This window comes from Pipistrellus hanaki, assembly GCF_964339955.1.
Source record: "Pipistrellus hanaki genome assembly, chromosome: 7".
Taxonomy (NCBI): domain Eukaryota; kingdom Metazoa; phylum Chordata; class Mammalia; order Chiroptera; family Vespertilionidae; genus Pipistrellus; species Pipistrellus hanaki.
In genome coordinates this window covers 47034447-47053800 of record NC_140509.1, presented here as the reverse complement: position 1 = coordinate 47053800, position 19354 = coordinate 47034447, and the positions used below count along the sequence as shown (strand labels likewise).

The 19354-nt window shown below is 38.1% G+C and overlaps 1 protein-coding gene across 10 annotated transcripts in view; it reads right to left on the bottom strand.

Moving 5' to 3' along the window:
- KLHL32 (kelch like family member 32) overlaps nucleotides 1-19354 on the bottom strand; it is a 172651-nt gene continuing 153297 nt past the window's right edge. For all 10 annotated transcript variants that reach the window (XM_084889267.1, XM_084889272.1, XM_084889270.1 and 7 more), the window contains 4 exons: nucleotides 19007-19065; nucleotides 15516-15708; nucleotides 13395-13489; nucleotides 1-4134 (listed from right to left, as the gene is read on the bottom strand). In XM_084889267.1, the coding sequence (XP_084745393.1) occupies nucleotides 3973-4134; nucleotides 13395-13489; nucleotides 15516-15708; nucleotides 19007-19065 (509 nt within the window). In that variant the 3' untranslated portion in view covers nucleotides 1-3972. The remainder of the gene's footprint in view (nucleotides 4135-13394; nucleotides 13490-15515; nucleotides 15709-19006; nucleotides 19066-19354) is intronic.

The following is a 19354-nucleotide window of genomic DNA, read 5'->3' as shown; positions in this document are numbered from 1 at the left end:
TGTGATGAAGTGACTTTATTAGACATTCAGATTTGGTAATGATTGAATGCTTTTAATTGAACATTTAATGTTTCCATGGGAGAGAAAAAAATGGAGTATTGACTCTATACAAAAAACATTTGATACTGAGTTCATTTGCATTAGAAGAATTTCATAGTTTAAGACTTTTTTATCTCTACATATTCCTAGCATATTTTCTTTTCTTCTTAAGTATAACTATTTCTACCCGGGCATCTATGAAAAAAAATTAATTAGTTATAGGCTATTGACTTTTATATCTTTACCTATTCCTAGCGTATTTTCTTTTCTTCTCAAATGTAACTATTTCTACCTGGGCATCTATGTAAAAAAAATAGTTGTGGGTTATTAGACTACGTATATGTTGTCATTGTTAATTTTTCTCAGGCTTTATCACAAAACTTTAAAGCTACTTTGTTGTTAAAGAATTACATGGATCTGTCTTTGGACTTTGACAGTTTTTAATTTTGTGTTCCCTTTGTTAAGATTATATGTTACAAAAAAATTGATAAGCCTCTGCAGTGGGGAGAAGCTTGTATTGAAACCTACCTTCTTTAAATACTAAATCTTACACAGCACTTGTCTTTTGAAGATAAAAGATAGGTATCATAGGAACTTCACTAAAAGCTGTATTTATCAGTGCTAAACCACTGCTTTTTGAATGATACTTTTTACATAACTTACATTTTCCAAAAACAGATGTCTTGTCCACTCCTCCTAGGGTTAAAAATATTGCCTTGTCAGTCAAGTGTAGAGTATACCTATGTAAATAACATGCTTTGTTAGGTGGTTGATTTGGGAAGCTAAGTAGCACATTCTTTTACATATATGCGACTTGTATTTTGATTCTTTGATATATAAGGTTACCAAAATCAGTACCAAATGATTGGAATTGACCATTTTCTGCTTATTAAAGTTTTGGTGTGATAATAGTTATTTGATTATTGCATTTGCAAATTGTACTTATAGAAGAATTCTGACCATACTTGTATTATAAACATGTTTATAAGTTATTTTGTACATATATTAAGGATATGTAATAAAAATGTATTTATTTAACTTAGCCTGTACTCATGATTATTCAACTTCCCTTTTTATGACAGATTGACTACTTGAAAACCAAAATAATTTTTACTCTATACGATTGCTTTCATACTTTTTAGTTAAACACTAGTTTTCCGGCTATTGCAGTGTCTGAAGGGAATACAATATCCATCTAGTTTAACGAAGAAAGCATGAAGAGAAAAAGTGTAAAAAGTACCCTAATCATAACCTAACTGGCATTATGTTATTAAGGACCCAAGGAATTTTATTGCATTTTACATTTTAGAGATTCATATCTTTGCTGGCTTTTCCTCCCACACTAAGAACACTGCCAATATCTATGTAGTACTGCTTTTTAAAAGTAAAATACTAAAATGATGCTTAAATAGTTGGAGGTTTCATGATCTATGGAAATTCAAATTGATAATTTGAATATAAAAACAATATGGTCTTTAATTTTGAAGAGTGAAACTAGAAGATGAATTGCTATAGGATAGTACACTTAAATGGAAAATTGTTTGAATAGTTTCAATGGAATTTGGTTTATCTGACCACATAGTCTTTTTTCCTTTATTAGCTCTTACTATTGGTGATTTGAGGGAAAGGATCTAATTATAAGTGATCTCTAAGTTCTTTTTCTTTTTTAGGGGAGAATATAGTACCGTGTTTCCCCGAAAATAAGACATCCTCTGAAAATAAGACCTAACACATGGAAAGATAAAACATCCCCTGAAAATCAGACCTAGCGCAACTTTGGGAGAAAAAATTAATATAAGACACTGTCTTATTTTCAGGGAAACAGGGTAGTATGTCTTCTGTTCTTGGGCTATACTTTATAAAGTTTTTGAAAATCATGTAAAGCTTTTAAAAATTATGAGTTCAATTCTTTTAATACTATGTTCACCATGGAAGAGTTTGGTAATATATACTGATTTGTTTAAAATGAATAGAAATCCACACAGAAGAAAATCAAGAGTACTCTCAGGCTGTCTTCAGTTACCATTAAGCAAACTTATTTTTAGATCATTTCCCCTTCACTTGTTGGATATACGGTCTGGGGTTACAAATAGACTGTTTTACAAGGTAAAACTGCTACAGGGAAAAATCTGTATGTCAAGTAGAAGAATTGTTGAATCTGAAATATTTCTTGCATAGGTCCTTGTTGAAAACACTTCTGAAATGCTGTCCATTTTTCTGACCTGGTAAGGCATTTTTAAAATTTAAATTGGATTGTTTACACCTTTTAAAAAGATTATCTGTCATCCTTCTAAATATAAATTTATCAATGTCCCTTTCAGAACTGTACAAATACTCTCAAGATTTTGTTTCTCTAAACTAAATCTCTGTTCTTTAAAATTTACTTTGTTTTCTTGCTCCTAATCTCTCTCCCCTCCCACCCTTAAATCTGGGTAGCCAGAAAACATATATTTTAAGTATCTTATAATGTATAAGATTAGTGAATTCTGTATTTACAATAAAAATCTTTAAAGTGTTTACATGATTATAATTAGAATTTCCTATAAATTCAGGATTGCTGGATTATTAAACTATGTCTAGGGAAAATGTCAGTGAAGTCTTTTAATAGAGGTGACTTAGATTAGGAAAAAGGGAAGACACATTTTTTTGTTGTTGACTTTGTTCAAATTGATTATTGAGTTTTATTTTTGGTTATGAACAAAGCAGATCCAAAAAACCTAGCCTAAAAATATCCTTATGCATTATTAAAAGTGGTAGTAATAAAATGTTCATTGGTCGTAGGAAAGAATCCCACAAGCACTCAAGATTGACATAACCTTTAACAAAGTGAAAAAACTTTTGTTAGAATTACTGATTCTAGGTTCAGATTTATGTCAAAGCACTTTATGATACCAAAATTAGTACATCTAATTTTTTTGGAGTATAAAATGTCATTTTTCAATAAATGAACTTAAATGAGATGTTTGAGGGAGTTATTGTTTGAGGCAAGAATTTGTGCAAGTTTAGGATTCTTTGGGTTTGGTAAAGTCCCTTTTTTCTAATTAGCATTATCTCTTTCACCTGCTTTTGGAATCATTTATTCTATAGCATGTGTTTGAAATTCTACATAGTAATTTTTAAAATTCAATAATATCTCATTCCTAAGACAGTAAAATACCTTGGAATTTGAGTAACATTTTTTTCCCTTGGGTGAAGTACTTCAGTGCATTTGCCTAATCCTCACACCATTCTTCTAAATTTATATGGAAATCACTAATTATCCTTCTTAAACAGTGGGAAAACTGAAGCTCTGTAAAGTTAAGCCCAAGTTCACAGAGTAATAAAGGCGGAAGAAAACTCTGGATATTCCGATTGCTGATCCATTGTACTTCTATTATTCATATTAACTTAAATGCATTATGGCATTTTAAAATTCATGATGTCATAATGTTGGGTCTCCACTGAATAGGGTTGTATAATGTTAAATTTTTAAAGAAAAATTATAAACCCAGGTTTAAGTAGCAAAGGGATTGAGTACTGAAGTATTTTAGAGATCAATGAGGACAGTACTTGTAAATAAATTGACTTCCTAGTGCTGGCATGTTGTCCTAGACAGCTCTGGTTAGAAAAAGTGTAGAAAAAATGCTCTAAAGACCCATAAAACAGAAATGGACCATTAAGTTGGCACTAAGCTATACCACAATAAAAGTCATTCATACATATGCTATTGTATTGTACATTACACACACTGGAAAGGGTGACAGGAATTTTCAGTTATGTATTTTAGAAAACTGTTCTTTTTTTTTTTTTTTCTCTTCCTTTTTTCTAATGTTTATCTGAATATAAGACCTATAAAACAAGACAGGGAAGCATTGAGCACTCAGTCTTTTCATGCCCAGAAAGTCAGGCTTTTTTTCCTCCTGTTGTGATGGTAATTAACAGAGCATTGGCTTTTCAGATGGTGCCAATCCTGTGATGAGGCACTTGAAGAGTTTGAAGATTAGGGCATGTGAAATACGGAGCTGGAAGGAAACATGCTGCTATTCCATTGGAAGCAAAAGGGAGTGTAGGCCCATAGAATACTTCTTCCTTGCCTTCTCTACTTACATCCAAAACCTATAAAGGAAGAGAAGAAGCCTGCGTGTCAGACATGACTGCTCAAAATAAAGCTGTGTACACATAAAAGGAAGCCTGCAGTTAAGTTCAGTTACACCATCATGACCATACCTTAGCCATTGCTATTTTCCTTAAAACTAGAGGCCCAGTGCATGAAATTCGTGCATGTGTAGGGTCCCTAGGCTTGGCCAGTGATCAGGGCCAATTGGAGTCTTCCCTGGCTGCTGGCTGGGGTCTTCATTCAATGCCACCCCCTGGTGGTCAGCGAATGTCATAGTGGTTGAACTCCCGGTTGGTCAAACTCCAGAGGGGACACTGCACATTAGCCTTTTATATAGGATACCAAATATGTATTAAGTTCATGCTAAGTGTTTATATACTTGTGTGTGTACATACATATAATAATTTAATCTTCAGAGGAATGGTGAGGTAGGTAGCATTATCCTTAGACTGCTTAAATAACATGTTCAAACTAGTTAGTAGGTGTAGTCATATATTAGGTTACAGATGCTCAGTTGTAAAATGGGGAAAACAACATTGACCTTCCAGCATTGTTCTCAAAATTGGTGACATCCAGCTCTGTCTAACACACAATATACAGGACAGCTTAGTAGCAAATTCACAATCAGTTCCATTGATTCTGGAAATTTTCTCCAGTCATTTCTTTTTCAACCTAGAGTTCTATCTCTTCTTCTATGGAAGAGAGTCTCTTTGTTAGTCTGTGCCTGCTGACATTTCACCAAATCTGACAATCTTACTACTAGGACTATTTGTTAGGAAAGTTGGTTATACCTCATTTGTTTAATTCATTAAGCTCTTCAAAGCCTCAAACACCTAAATCTATCTCTAACCTCATTTAAAACCATTCGTGGAAGATGTCCAAGATGGCAGCAGCACAGGTGATGCAGCTCACCCTCAAACAGCGGGATTAACAGGTTGCCAACACACTTGTGCACTGGGTCACCACTCCCAGAGCCCACTGTTGCTCATGCACACGGGGCTGCCTCAGAACCCACACCAGCCAGTATCCCAGGCACCTATCCCACGTTCCAATGTGCCTTCCCAAACTACCTGGCACACTCGGTCAATGGCTTCTGTGTAAGGCCATTTTTTTTAGATTTGGAGAGGGAATATGCTAATTGACTGTCATGCCCTCATAAAGATGGCAGCACCCACAGACATAAGATGGTGGTGCCCACTTCCCTCAGCCCTGCCTCATCCAGCCGGAGTCCCCAAATCCCCTCAGCCCTGCAGGGGAAGGCAGTTGGGGGCTATTGGACCAGCAGGGGAGGGCAGTTGGAGGCATTCAGGCTGGCAGAGGAGGGAAGTTAGGCGTCAATTAGGCTGGCAGGGGAGTGGTTAGGGGGCTATCAGGCTGGCAGGCGAGTGGTGAGGAGCCAGCAGTCCCAGACTGTGAGAGGGATGTCCCAGATTGGAGAAGGTGCATGAGAGGGATGTCCCAGATTGGAGAAGGTGCAGGCTGGACTGAGCGACACCACCACCACCACCATAAAACCTCCCTCCCCGTCCCCCACCCCCGGTGTACAAACTATAAACCAGGCCTCTAGTTCATATAAATTCAGAAATACAAGCACAATGAGAAAAAGAATATGTCCCAGATGAAAGAATGAAACCCAAAGTAAAAACAAAACACCCTAATGAAGTGGAGATGAGAAATTTGATGATTCAAAGAAAAAGTCAAGGATGTTCACCAAACATGAGAATAGAAGTGAGAACTCCAGAAGAACTTCAACAAAGAGTTACCAAGTATAACAAAAGAGTCTATCGGAACTAAAGAATATAAAATAAATGAAAACATACACTAGGAGGAACCCACAGCATATTAGATAATACAGAAGAACAGATTAATGACGTGGAAGACACCCAGTTAGAATAGCAAAAATAAAAAATTTAAAGAGTCATCTAAGGGATTCTGGGACATCTATTCAAGCACATAAACATTCGCATATGGAAATCCCAGAAGGGACAGAAAATGTATTTTAAAAAATAATACCTGAAAATTTTTCTAATCTGGGTAAGGAAACATCCAGATCCAGGAATCACAGAGTTTGAAACAAGATTAACCAATACATATTGTAATAAAAATGGCAAAACTTGAAAGAGGGAAACAATTAGTCAAAAAAAGAAAACCCCAAAAGGTTATCAGCTGATTTATCAGCAAAAACTCTACAGCCCAGAAGGGAGTGGCAGGACATTTTTAATGTACTGAAAGGAAGGAAATCCACAACCTAGAATACTCTCCTGGAAAGATCATTCAGAATTGAAGGAGGGGTAGAGTATCCCAGACAGGAAAAAAAGTAAATTAATTCATAAAACCACCAAATCTGCCTTACAAGAAATGTTAAAGGATCTCCTTTCAGTGGAAAAGAAAAGATAACCAGAAATAAAATGTTTGAAAGAAAGAAATCCCGTGTGAAACCATTGTGCTGTATGCCTGGAACTAAAATAATATTGCGTGCCAATTATACTTAAATAATTTTTTACAATAAAAGTTAAGTAAGACCTTTTCTCCCTTGGATTCCATACTTATCACTGACATTGCCCTGTTAATAGCTTTCCACCTCTGGTCCCTTTTCCTCCACCTGCTTGCTAAATGTAGGAGTGATTCAATATTCCAACTACAGACCTATTGTTACTCTTCTTTAATAATCTTGTCCACTCACATGCCTCCAACTATCACCTCAGTAAATAATTCTGAAGTATTTAACTGTAATAATGCATTATTGCAGATGAAAGGGGCTCTTGAGATTTGGTGCTCCAAGCTCATAAAGGAGAAAATCACTAAGGCATAAAGTAAAAGAAAAATTACACTTGTTGCTACTTTCCCCCTAAGTGGAAACTAGGTATCTCACCCCATTTACTAAACAATTTACCCAGAGACTGCTAATTTAAAATATCTCTACTTAGGCTAGATGCAAACTTAAGTTTTTTATTTTTTGTTGACTTATGTGTCTTCGTGCAGTACTATGACTACAGTTATTTTGACTGGGTAAGGCAAGTTTCCCCCATTCACTCAAAATTTTTTCTTGGTTATACTTAACTAGAGAATGTTTGTTTACTTTCCTAGAGAATTTGATAATTGTTCCCCACTCTATGAAAAAAGGAAAATCTCAAATGGGATTCTGATTAGTAGTCATTGAATATAGAAAATAGGGATCTTTCTATATTTACCTCAACTATATAAAGTTAATTATTGTCTTCAATTAACAGAGAAGAAAATTGAGTTCCAGAGAAAGTTCAGTGACTTCTAAAAGTCACACAGCTAGTAGGTGGTAGCGCCAATAATGGAACTCAAAGTTGCATCCCAAGAGCAAGAATTTTGTGCCATTCATGACACCCCTTCATCTGAATAAATTTTTAGAAGGCAATATAATAGTTGAGGTCATTCAGAGAGCATTTTTTCTGGTTCCATGGAACAACAGGGACTGTATATTTTAAGCATATATATATATATATATATATATATATATATATATATATATATTTTATTATTATTATTATTATTATTTTTTTAATCTGTGAAAAGGGAAAAAAGTGTTGGCAGTTTTTCTCCAAAGTACTCTCCTGTAAACTGCCAGAAAGAAGGCATTGGAGAGGAGGAGGTACCAGCTTGACAACATACCCTCTAGCCAAAAAAAAAAAAAAAAAAAAAGTGAAGAGAGTGGAGGTAATCTGGAAGCACAGACTAATCTTGTGTACACTTATGCAGCTGCTCCCTTTTGTGCTGCTCATCATCCATGGTGCGCCAGATCGGAATCAACCTTTGTGCCAGACGTTTGCTTGTACTCCCACTGCATAAACAAGAGCACCTCATTTTCCAAAGGAGTCTTCTTAATATTTGCCATGAGTCTTCATTACTAGCAAGTCCAAATCTCAATCTTTAAACAAGTATGCATTGGAGAGCAAGCTTTTCTCTTGTTTGAGTTGCCTCCTATGTTAAGTCAAGTAGTAGAAGGAAATAAAATAATAGGCTTTCTCAACATCTAACATGCTTCATCCCTGTGTGGCTGAAGCCTCAGATGGCAGTTAAGCTTTAATTAGAGTACAGAATGGTCAATCTAATGTGACAGTTTTTAAAAAGTTTTAAATCTAATGGGCAATTTATTGACTGATATTTTAAATAGAAAGAAAAAAAAGACTTCAGTTGTGGATGTTAACAGACCAATGTGAACTGTTTAAGTGTGAACTTCACTAATCTTAGTCAACCATGCATGCCCTTAGAAAAGGAATATGTATGAAAAATTTAAGTGTTGATGTTTTTTTAGATGTGGACTATTTTCTCCACCATTTTCCTGTACTTTTCAACCTGCTGATTTATACTTAGGAATTTCTAATGTCTAGCCAACATGTTCTCATAAACACTATTCCTGTCTTCCATTATCTTGCTTGTCTTTGGATATTCTTCCAGCAAGTAGTAAAGAAGTTTGCTTCTGAATATGTAGCTAGTCTCTCCAACCATCAATACATTACTATTAGTGATCCAAAATAAGCACTTCCATCGTCACCCATAAAATAAGTAGTATTTGAGATTATGCAATCATAGTTTAGAATGAGTGATTATATCATCTGTAACCAGTTGCCAATAACAAAAATAATATATGATAAGTCCAGGAAGACTTCCATTCCAAATATATCTAAGTGGCAATCTGAATACTTATATGAACACTTATTATATATAAACAGTAAAGACTCGCAAAGGCTTTTATCAAATTTACCTGTGCTTTGTGGGATCAGTGTGCCAGCCGAGAGAAAAAACATAGCATTTGCAAAATAAATCATTTTGTATGTCAAAATGGCTAATGTAACATAGAACTAACCAGAATGCTGACTTTTTAAAAAGCAAGCATATTAGAATATGTGATCTCAAGTGGTAAAATGTATTCTAATACAGCTATTGCTCAAAGTATTTATGAATCACCTCTTACACTAGTAAAATCACCTTAATTCTGAGGCTACTCTAGAATAACTTCAGTGGTTTAAAATATACCAAAGTACTTCATCTTTTGAGGACAACAGATTTGTTTAGGAAGAGCCAAAAGTCATTAACAGAGCACTGCCTATTGCCGAGTTCAAAGTTTTAAATTCTGAGAAGCAAAAAATAAAAAGGAATCCAAAACTCAGTAAAGACTGGCAAATACATGTTTGGATGATAGACTAAAAGCACTCCTTGTGGGAAAGCAGTTTTCTTATTTTTATCCAAAAGATATAAGCAAGCACCAGTACAAAGCAGCCTTCAATTAACTAAAGACTTCTTTAAAGACTTTAATATCTTATAGGACTAACTTGTAGCTTTGATATTTTTCTATTGTATTGCTGTTTAATAGTCTATTGCTTTCCTCTCATTTATATTATCTCCTACCTTTAGTTTATTCTTTGGTTTATTTTCTAATGTATTATATTTATTTTCTAATCTGTCCCACAAGCTTTGCTATTATTTTTCACTATCCCTCAGTTCTGGGTATTTTTTTTTAAACTTCCACTATGACTCCTTTAAGTTATTTAGCAATTTATTACAAATTTGACATTTGTAAAACCAACCAATGTAATATACCATATTAACAAAATGGCAGATAAAAATCATATGTTTATCTCAATTGATGTAGCACAAGTATTTGGCAAATTCAACATCCATTCATGATAAAAATTCTCAGAGGTGAGGGGATAGGAGAGAGATTAACCAAAGAACTATATGCATACTAGAGGCCCGGTGCACAAAACTCATGCATGGGGGAAGGGGAGTCCCCTCAACCCAGTCTGCACCCTCTCCAATCCAGGACCCCTCGGACATCCCGATCCCTTTCATAATCCAGGACTGCTGGCTCCTAACTGCTCACCTGCCTGTCTGCCTGATCTCCCCAAAATGCCCCCTCTGCTGGCCTGGTCACTCACAACTGCCCCCCTGCTAGCCTGGTCACCCCTAACGCCTCCCCACTGGCCTGGTCACTCCTAACTGCCCCCCAGTTGGCCTGGTCACCCTTTATTGCCCCCCCTACCAGCCTGGTTGCCACCAACAGCCCCTGCCCCCCACCAACCTGGTTGCTCCTCACTGACCCCCTCTGGCGGCCTGCTTGCCCTGAACTGCCCACCCCCCCACCACCCGGGTTCCCCGCCAGCCTGGTCGTCGCCCTACACAGCCTGCTATTCAGTTGTTTGGTCGTCCCTCACTAACCCCCCTGCTGGCCTGGTTATCCCACGCAGACTATTGGTCATCCGTTCGGTTGTTTCAGTTGTGATGATCACTTAGGTTTTTATTTATATAGACTAGAGGCCTGGTGCACGAAATTCATACATGGGGGGGGGGGTGTCCCTCCGCCCAGCCTGCACCCTCTCCAATCTGGGATCCCTTTCACAATCCAGGACTGCTGGCTCCCAACTGCTCACCTGCCTGTCTTCCTGATTGCCCCAACCGCTTCTGCCTGAGACCATAAAATTAGAAGAAAACACAGTTACTGGTAAATTTATTGACATTGGTCTTGGCAATGATTCTTTTTGTATTTGACACCAAAAACAAAGTCAGCAAAAGCAGAAATAAACAAGTGGGACTATATCAACCTAAAAAGCTTATGCACAGCAAAGGAAAGCATTAAAAAAAAAAAAAAATGAAAATGCAACTTATCAAATGGGAAAAAATATTTGCAAATCGTATATCTGAGAAGGGTTAATAATCAAAACATATAAAGGATTCATACAATTTGTCTGTAAAAACTCCAAACAGCGCTGGCCGGCTTGGCTCAGTGGATAGAGTGTCAGCCTGTAGACTGAAGGGTCCTAGGTTCGATTCCAGCCAAGGGCACATGCCTGGGTTGTGGGCTTGATCCCCAGTAGGGGACATGCAAGAGGTGGCCAATCAATGGTTTTCTCACATCACTGATGTTTCTCTCCTTCTCCCTTCCTCTCTGAAATCAACAAAGAATTAAAAAACAAAACAAAATAAACAAAAAAAAACTCCAAACAATCAATGAACCCTGTCCATCTTCCAAGGTTTATCCTCTCCATTCTCTGCCAACTTCCTAAATTCACATGCAAGGTCCCCCATTTAAGAAACCTTAAAAAGGTAGCAGATGTCCCTCAAGGAATTAAAGATCATGAAAAGGCAACCTACAGAGTAAGAAAAAAAATACTTGCAAATCATATGTTTGATAGCCAGGTAATATCCCCAAAAAATAAAGATCTCATAAAACCCATCAAGAAAAAAAATAAAAGACAAGCTGATTGAAAAAATGAGGACAGGATCAAATAAATATTTTTTCCAAAGAAGACATAACAAACGGCCAACAGGTTCATGAAAAGATGCTCAACATCACTAACAGGGAAATGCAAATCAAAACCACACACAATAAGATGTCATCTCAAACCTTATTGTGGGGAAGGCCTGGCTGGGGAGGGGGCAGGAGCAGGGTGGAGAGGGTCAAAAAAGACATTTGTAATACTTTCAACAATAAAGTTAAAAACAATGGCTGTCATAAAAAAGACAAGAGGTAAGTATTCATGAAAATGTGGAGATATGGGAATCTTTGTGCACTCTTGGTAGGTAATATCAATTGACGCAGCCATTCCAGAAAACATGACAGTTCCTCAAAAAATATAATTTGCAAGTATTTTTCCTTTCTGCTGTACACTTTAAATTAATAGAATATTAAATATCAATTATATCTCAAACAGAAAAAAAACTACCCTCACTAATTGTTTGATCCACTCGGAAAAGCTTGTTAATTATGTTACAGTGGTCCTCCTTATCCATGTGGATACATTCCAAGATCTCCACTGATGCCTGAAACTGTGGTTAGTACCAGACCCTATATATATTGCTTCTTCCTATAAATATATACACTTCACATCTTCTCTTTGGAATATCTAAAATATCAGCATCACTTCTCTTGCACTTTCAGGCCATTATGACGTAAAATAAGGATTATTTGAACACAAGCACTGAGAGACTACGACAGTGGCTCAGATAACCAAGCTGGCCCCTGAGTGACTAAAGAAAGGAGAGCCATCTATGGTACGGTGTGGGTATGCTGGACAAAGGGATGATTCTAGTCCTGGGCAGATGGAACGGGTCAGAGATTTTATCACACTATGCAGAACAGTGTGCACTTTTAAATTTACAAATTGCTTATTTCTGGAGTTTCCCGTGTAATATTTTCAACTGTGGTTGACCATGAGTAACAGACAGCAAAAAGAAAATTTGGATAAGAGAGGAACTACTACTGTATTCATATCTATGCTACCCTTGCTAATTTTTATCTATATCAACACTATAAGTATGTTAAAGTCCCCAGAAAAATATCTGGCAAGACAAATCAAGAGAAGAAAACATTTTGAAAATTTAAGACAAATGAGAAAGTTACTTAAACATTTTTTTAAAAAAAGATTTATAAATTTTTTCTTCAGTCACAATCAGATGCCAGTTCGATTCCCAGTCAGAGCACATGCCGGGGTTTTGGCTCGGTCCCCAGTGGGGAGGGTGCAGAAGGCAGCCAATTGATGTTTCCCCTCTCACATAGGTATGTCTCTCTCTCTCCCTCCCCTCTTCTCTCTCTAAAAATCAATGAATATATTTTTTAAAATCATTCCACAAATATATCAGATAATATGAGTAGTTATAAGGATGTATTTTTTATGGAGATCAGGAAAAAGGTCAGGGCTAATACGTGTTAATATGATATCAGAGAATATGTAAAATAGAAGAACAACTAAGATACAAATTGTAAAAAATAAATAATAATAATTCTTGAATATGTATGTCAACAAAAGCTACTGCCGTTCTCAGCAGCCTCGCTGGCAACTTGCCCAGTCGGGCTGCTCACCTGCTGACCTGCCAAGACTATTATTTGGGGTAAAGGTGGCCCCATCAGACCAGTCACAAACCCCCTGCTTGTCACTCTTCGGGAAGATAGAACACCTCTGTAGATGGCATTTATGGAAATGAACAAATTACCATATAGAAAATAAGGAAATGGAATAGAAAGAAATTTGTGAAGTTTTAGGGTGTGAAAGTACTATTTCATAGATGTCTAGATTTTTCAAAGTTTTCATCTCTATTTTCAGTAGGGCTCCTTCTTATAATACATTCCATTTTGGGGATGCTGCATGAGATTTAGTGGCTGAACTAGCTGCACAGTGGGAGCTCAAGCCCCTTTCTACATGTAAATATCTCTGCCTTCAGTAGCAGCTCTGCAAAAAATAACCTCCCTGAACCGCTGGAACAAACTTCAAAAGGAACTTCCACCACTCACCTGGATACAAGCCAGAGGCTCATTTGTCCAAATCGAATATCCACCAACTAAATAGATCCTCTCATTATGGACAGCAACTCCAGATTCATTTTGGCCTAAAGTAAAGAGAAAAAAAGGGGAAAAAATAAATCCCTCTCCTTGCATGTTTTAATTAACCCTTTTGCCCCTGAGAGATACAATATGCCCTGTGGTGGACTTGCATACTCCACAGGATTTCTACAGCAACTAATCGCTGCCTCCCACGACTCGGAGGGAGAAATGAAGCACCATTTCTCAGCAAATGAATCTGTGTCGATCAGAACCAGGCCATACCACTGGTTAGCCACGTTAGTGAAAACAACATAAACTACAGTAAAAATAAGCCATCGAGAACTACCAGTATCTTATTGTTACATGCCATACATTTACAGTAGCAGAAAGAAAAAAAAAGAAATGCAAGAAACCTCTTGTACTACAAATGCTTTTAAGGCAAGTGCTTACACTTGTAAAGTAACAGCTGCAACCCCAAGAAACCAATAAAACAGAGCCATGCCCCTAGCGTGCCCCACAATGAAGACAAATGACAAAAAAGGCAGTCACTCCCCTTCCGCTCTTTACATACACAACAGCTTTAAGACTGTGTTAAAGTTTGTGAGCTGAGACCAGCCAGGATGGTCCCTAGATACTGTCATGCCAACATGATGAAAGGTCCCTTCCCCGTTTAAAAAAGAAGACAGAATAACTCTCTACCGCATATTCCTCCCTTGAGGCCATCAAAGAGTGAGACAGTCTCTTTTATTGATGGGCTGACACAGGATTGACTTGGGTAATAAATAAGCTGGATCCTGGAGCACACAGATCCAGGGACCCAGGGCTCACGCACCTCTACAGCAACTTAGACCAGAGTTAAGTACTGGCAGGTGGGCCTCAAAAATCAGTTTTTCAAAAAAAACAGAACAAAAACAACAGCTCAGTGCAAAATACTTGAGCCTCTCCCACTGGCTATGTATGCCCTCAAGGGTGTTTCCCCAGCAGCAGCAGGTGGCTGAGGGCCCGCTGGGCATACTAAACCTTCTCCAAGCACTAGTCCTGCCCACCATTCTGAGTCTGTGATTTTCCTATTAGCAGAGCACCCTGGAAAGGGATTTGGTCACCTGTGATTGTTAATGACGCTGCTGACAAGGGAGAAATAGTGTTCGACTCCAGAAAGAAATGTCTCAGGGGTAAGCTGTTCACCGCTTCCCTTTCATTCCCTTTCGGGACAAGGATGGCCCATAACTCGTCCTGCCCTGTGGTAAGGCTGAGATGGTTGTGTGTGCCCAGAAACACTGCCAAACCCCTAAGCTCAGAACTGCTCAAAGGTTTCATCTTTAGGAGGAAACAGCCAGAAACAACATTCAACACTGACAAATAATGAAAACCAGGGAGAGCCTCCCAACTTGCAACTGTGCCCTGCAAGCTTTCCTGACGGACTTCTCTCCTCACTCTGACACCAGAGCGCACTGATGCAGATGGTCACTCCAACTCTGGCCATCCCGCCTCTCGCTAAGTTACTCCCAACCAGAAGGTCTCCTCAGTGTCTGACTGTGGAGTAGGAACTGATGCCATTGGGAAGGATGTACCCTGACCATGAATGACTGTTTTGTTTTGACAAAACATATTTCATATTTTGCTATATGAAATACAAAATGCATTATAGCAGCAGTGAAAAAGCAAAAAAAAAAAAAAAATAAAGAGGAAGGAAGGAAGGAGGGAGGAAGGGAGAAAGGAAGGAAGGAAGGAAAGAAGGAAGGAAGGTAGGAAGGAAATGGCGACTAAAATTAATGAGAAATAAAAAAAATGATTTGCTTCTGTAAAGAGTCATTAACTCTTTCTGCACCTGGTTCCTCCTATTTGTAGTCCAGTTCCTATGTGAATATATTGACAGTAATGGACTTGACATGGCTCTTAGCCACATGGGGGCACACCCAAAGGTCAAACTAGATGCTCAGCCACCTGACGGGGTAAAATTTTATGAGATAAAGAATGTGCACCTTTCCAGTTAATAAAAGCAAGTTGTTCTAGTGCCGTGTACTCAGTATATTTAGAGAGGAAGCTTCCTGAATCTTAGCTTTTCCTGATTTACTTAACAAAGCTACTTGCCAGTCAACAGGTTGAAGTTGCAGCGCGTCCACTGGTCGGTGTCTATATTGTAGGAGTCTATGTGCCGCACCAGGATCCGGTCGTTGTTGTAGTCCAGGTCGTTGCCTCCGAGGACGTAGAGCTTCCTGTGGACGGCCGCCATGGAGTGGTACACCCTTCTCTGCAGCATGGGGCTGCGGCTTATCCACTTATTCTGGAAAGAGAAATTCAGGTGAATCCTGTGAATAGCAGAACTTCCTGGCAGGGAACAGCTGTGCCTCGTTAGCAGTGGGGACCTAATGCTTGTCAATCACCTTTCAAATGTCGTTCATAAACTTTGAAAGAAACGGGCTTCTTCCCTGAGAACAAGGGCAGAGACACCCACACAGTCCAGCTCTATTTTTCCAATCACATAAAGTGTTTCCTCTGGTTTAGGTTGCATTTCATAGGGCCTTTCTTGTTTGTAAGGAAAGGATAGGAAAATATAGAAATTGAGAGAATTTACGTATGCTAATTACCTCAGAGTGAAAGTGCATGGCTAAGTATACGGACTAAGGTGGTGTGATGATTAAGAAACAGGCTCTGGACCCGGAATACCGACTTTATAATCTGTGTGTAACCTTGAACAATTTACTTGACGTCTCTGTGCCTATTTCCTCATTTGCGAAACACAGCAGCTCAGTGCAAAACACCTGAACCTCTGTCATTGGTGATGCCCTCACTGGTGCCTCCCCATTGGGGCAATAATAGCCACCTGCCGAGCCTGTTGTGGAGGTGCAATGAGCTATCACACACAGCATTTAGAACAATGCCTCACACATAACAAATATCCAATAAATATCCACTTTTAAAAAAGCATTGTTTTAATCACCGACTACCCCCACCCCCTACCTAAGCTAGGGTGAGGGTGGCTTTGCTGTTCTTCTAAGATTAAGCTCTTGAGATCAAGATGCAAGCTAAGATTTGGTTCGGCAATGAATTCCTTCATTGCCTTTATCGGCCTCCTTTAATGTATTTGCAATCACATTTCCTGTCAAACTGAGAAAAGTTATTTCTAGGCATGTATTGGTTTTTGTAGAAGGCCAAGGTTTATATGATAATTTTAGGCAATATTTGGTTCTGGGTTACTCTTAATAATAAGAAAGTATGCTTAGTACCTCTTACAATAAGGCTCCTACTTAAAATATAATATAAAATTAGATGAAAATAAAATATGACTAATTTTATATCTCAACTAAGTAATGGACAGGTAAGTAAACATAACCATTTTTCTTTCTACATAAACACAAAACATACAAGAACAACCAGATTCCTTTTTGCCAAGGAAAATTTTGAATTTGATCAGAAAAAAAAATTATATGATGTTTAGAATACATAGAATTTCAATAGTTCACGAAGCTGTAAAGGAAAAAGAAGAAAATGTTTTTTATAATATTGAGTATTATCTAAAGGTATATGTATTAGCTTATTTCCAATTTCTCTTTTAAAGACACATTAAAAACAAAACAAAACAAAAATGAAAGTGGTTTGTACAATTTGAAAGGCTTGCATTTATCTGTTTCTCCTTTTTTGTTGTTTTTAATCCTCACCCGAGGATATTTTTCCATTGATTTTTTAGGGAGAGTGGAAGAGAGAGGGAAAGACAGAGAAACATGTTGATTGGTTTCCTCTTCCAGGACCCAGGCCAAGGAGAAGTCTGCAACCAAGGTACCTGCCCTTGACCGGAATTGAACCTGGGACCCTTTGGTCTGCAGGCCACTGCTCTATCTGCTGAGCCAAACCGGCTAGGGCTGCTTCTCCTTTTTAAACATGTCGTACTAAGAATCTCCTTCCAATTAAATGTCTTCTTTAATAAAATAGTCAAACCTTGCTTTCAGGTATTCCACTAGTAAATATCTTTAATACATTACGTGGGAGTGGCTTTACCTCAAAACCCTGATGACACTTTCCTTAGGATGCTTTCTATGGAGCAACCCTGTGTAATGTCAGAAATTGGTGCCTGCATTAGCAGTCCGGTCCCCTGCCATAGGACTGTAGACTCCATCTGGTTTGCAAAGCCTGCCTGCATCCCCTGATTACATCTTTAGCCTCCTTCACTGCCGTGCCTGCCAGGTGAGCCGACAACCACTGCAAAGGCAAGGAAACAGAGAGGCCTGGTGGGGTCAATCCTAATAAGCCAGCACGTGAATACTAATCAGTGCTGGGGAAGCAGAGGTCACCCCAGCCTGCCTGTTGGCAGGTAGCGATGTGCTCTGTGGCAGATGGCAGGCATTATCGACTCTCCACAAAGGCCTAGCAGTGAAATAAGCACCGGGGCTGAATGATAGCGTTATTGAGATTCCGAGCAAGATGCAAGCAGATGTGATGTTTGCCAGGACCCACTGTAAACAATATGCCATCAGAATTCTTAAAAAGAGCATGTGTGTACAAACATGAGACAGAAGTCATTTGAGAAATGTTAACGCCTTCTTCCTCTTTAACCACGTGTGCACTGAACTCAAGCAACTGCAATTAATGATCTCTCTTGAGACAGCTGGCCCCCATGTGCTCTCTGAAATCTACAGCCCCTAATGACATCAGGAGACACACTTGCAAAGACAGAAATACCTTCGTTAAACTCAGAATTAAGTAATTGTAAAAATAAAAAGACCCCAAATGGACTGAGGTCACTTTGGACACATTTGATGGCTAATCCCAAATGGACAGCCAATGCCAACCTGTTGTTTCATGTTCCAGTATTTCCAGCAGACAAATATTAAACCCCCAGGTGAAACCATTTGGAATATTGTCATAATCATGAAAAAATACTGACATGACCAAGATCATAGAAATAGCAAGTTTCAGCATATATTTGCCAAAGTCACAGGTATTTTGGTAGAAGAAAAGAGAATAAAAAATAGTTCTTTTCTAGGGAGTGGAGAAGTTATGTGCGCATGAGAAGTGGCAGAAGGAGGGTCAGGCGCCACCATAAAGCTTTCCATTCAGGCCCCAGTTATCAGATGAAAAACAAACTCGTCAGCCACTTCTGTGTTGGACATGGCCAGGACCCTGTTCTAGGACATTTTGGCTACATTGAATTAAATTAAAGTCATTACTTTATTTTGGAATAATGAAACCCTAAGCAAGCCCACCCCCGTTGCCCATGATATGCCTTCTAAAAGGACATAGCAACAGGACAATCTAAATCCTTTCTTTAGATGCCTCTAAATATGAACAGCTACTTGAGATTATGGAGATATCTTCCCCTTTTTTCTACATTGGGCAAAACTCTAAAAGAGTTAAACATGTTGTATAGAATAAAACTGAAGGAGCTGAAACTTTATGAGAAAAAAAAAAAAAAAGCAAAAAGCAGTTTATCCAGATGCTTCCTTTTCTATATAGGTTTTAGATGCGTGTGTGTGTGTGTGTGTGTGTGTGTGTGTAGACTTGGCATTCCAACTACTAATTACTGTAGACATCTTTTAAAATTCATTTTTACTTAAGGTAATGAGCTCTTCCTATAGGATTCTTACCTGGTTAGGTTCATACACCATTAGTCTATTCTGATACTGTGCGGTGTTAGTTACTCCACCTGTAATGGATTAACACGTGTTAGAGCTTTCATGAATAAGAAATAGGATATTCCAACATGAGAACGAGATATAATTAAAGAAAAATTAGCTACTGTTGAGAATCTGTTTGTATACCTTTACGGTGAACCTATGACATAAGTAAGAAGCTTATTTTGAAGCAGTTTCATTTTCAAGAGACATTTCAGAAGCAATCCAGTTGAGAGCAAGCAGCAAGTATGCAGAGATTAGTAAGAGATCCCCAATTCTGGCAAGCTGCTCAACATGGCCAGAATGAGGGGAAATGAGTAA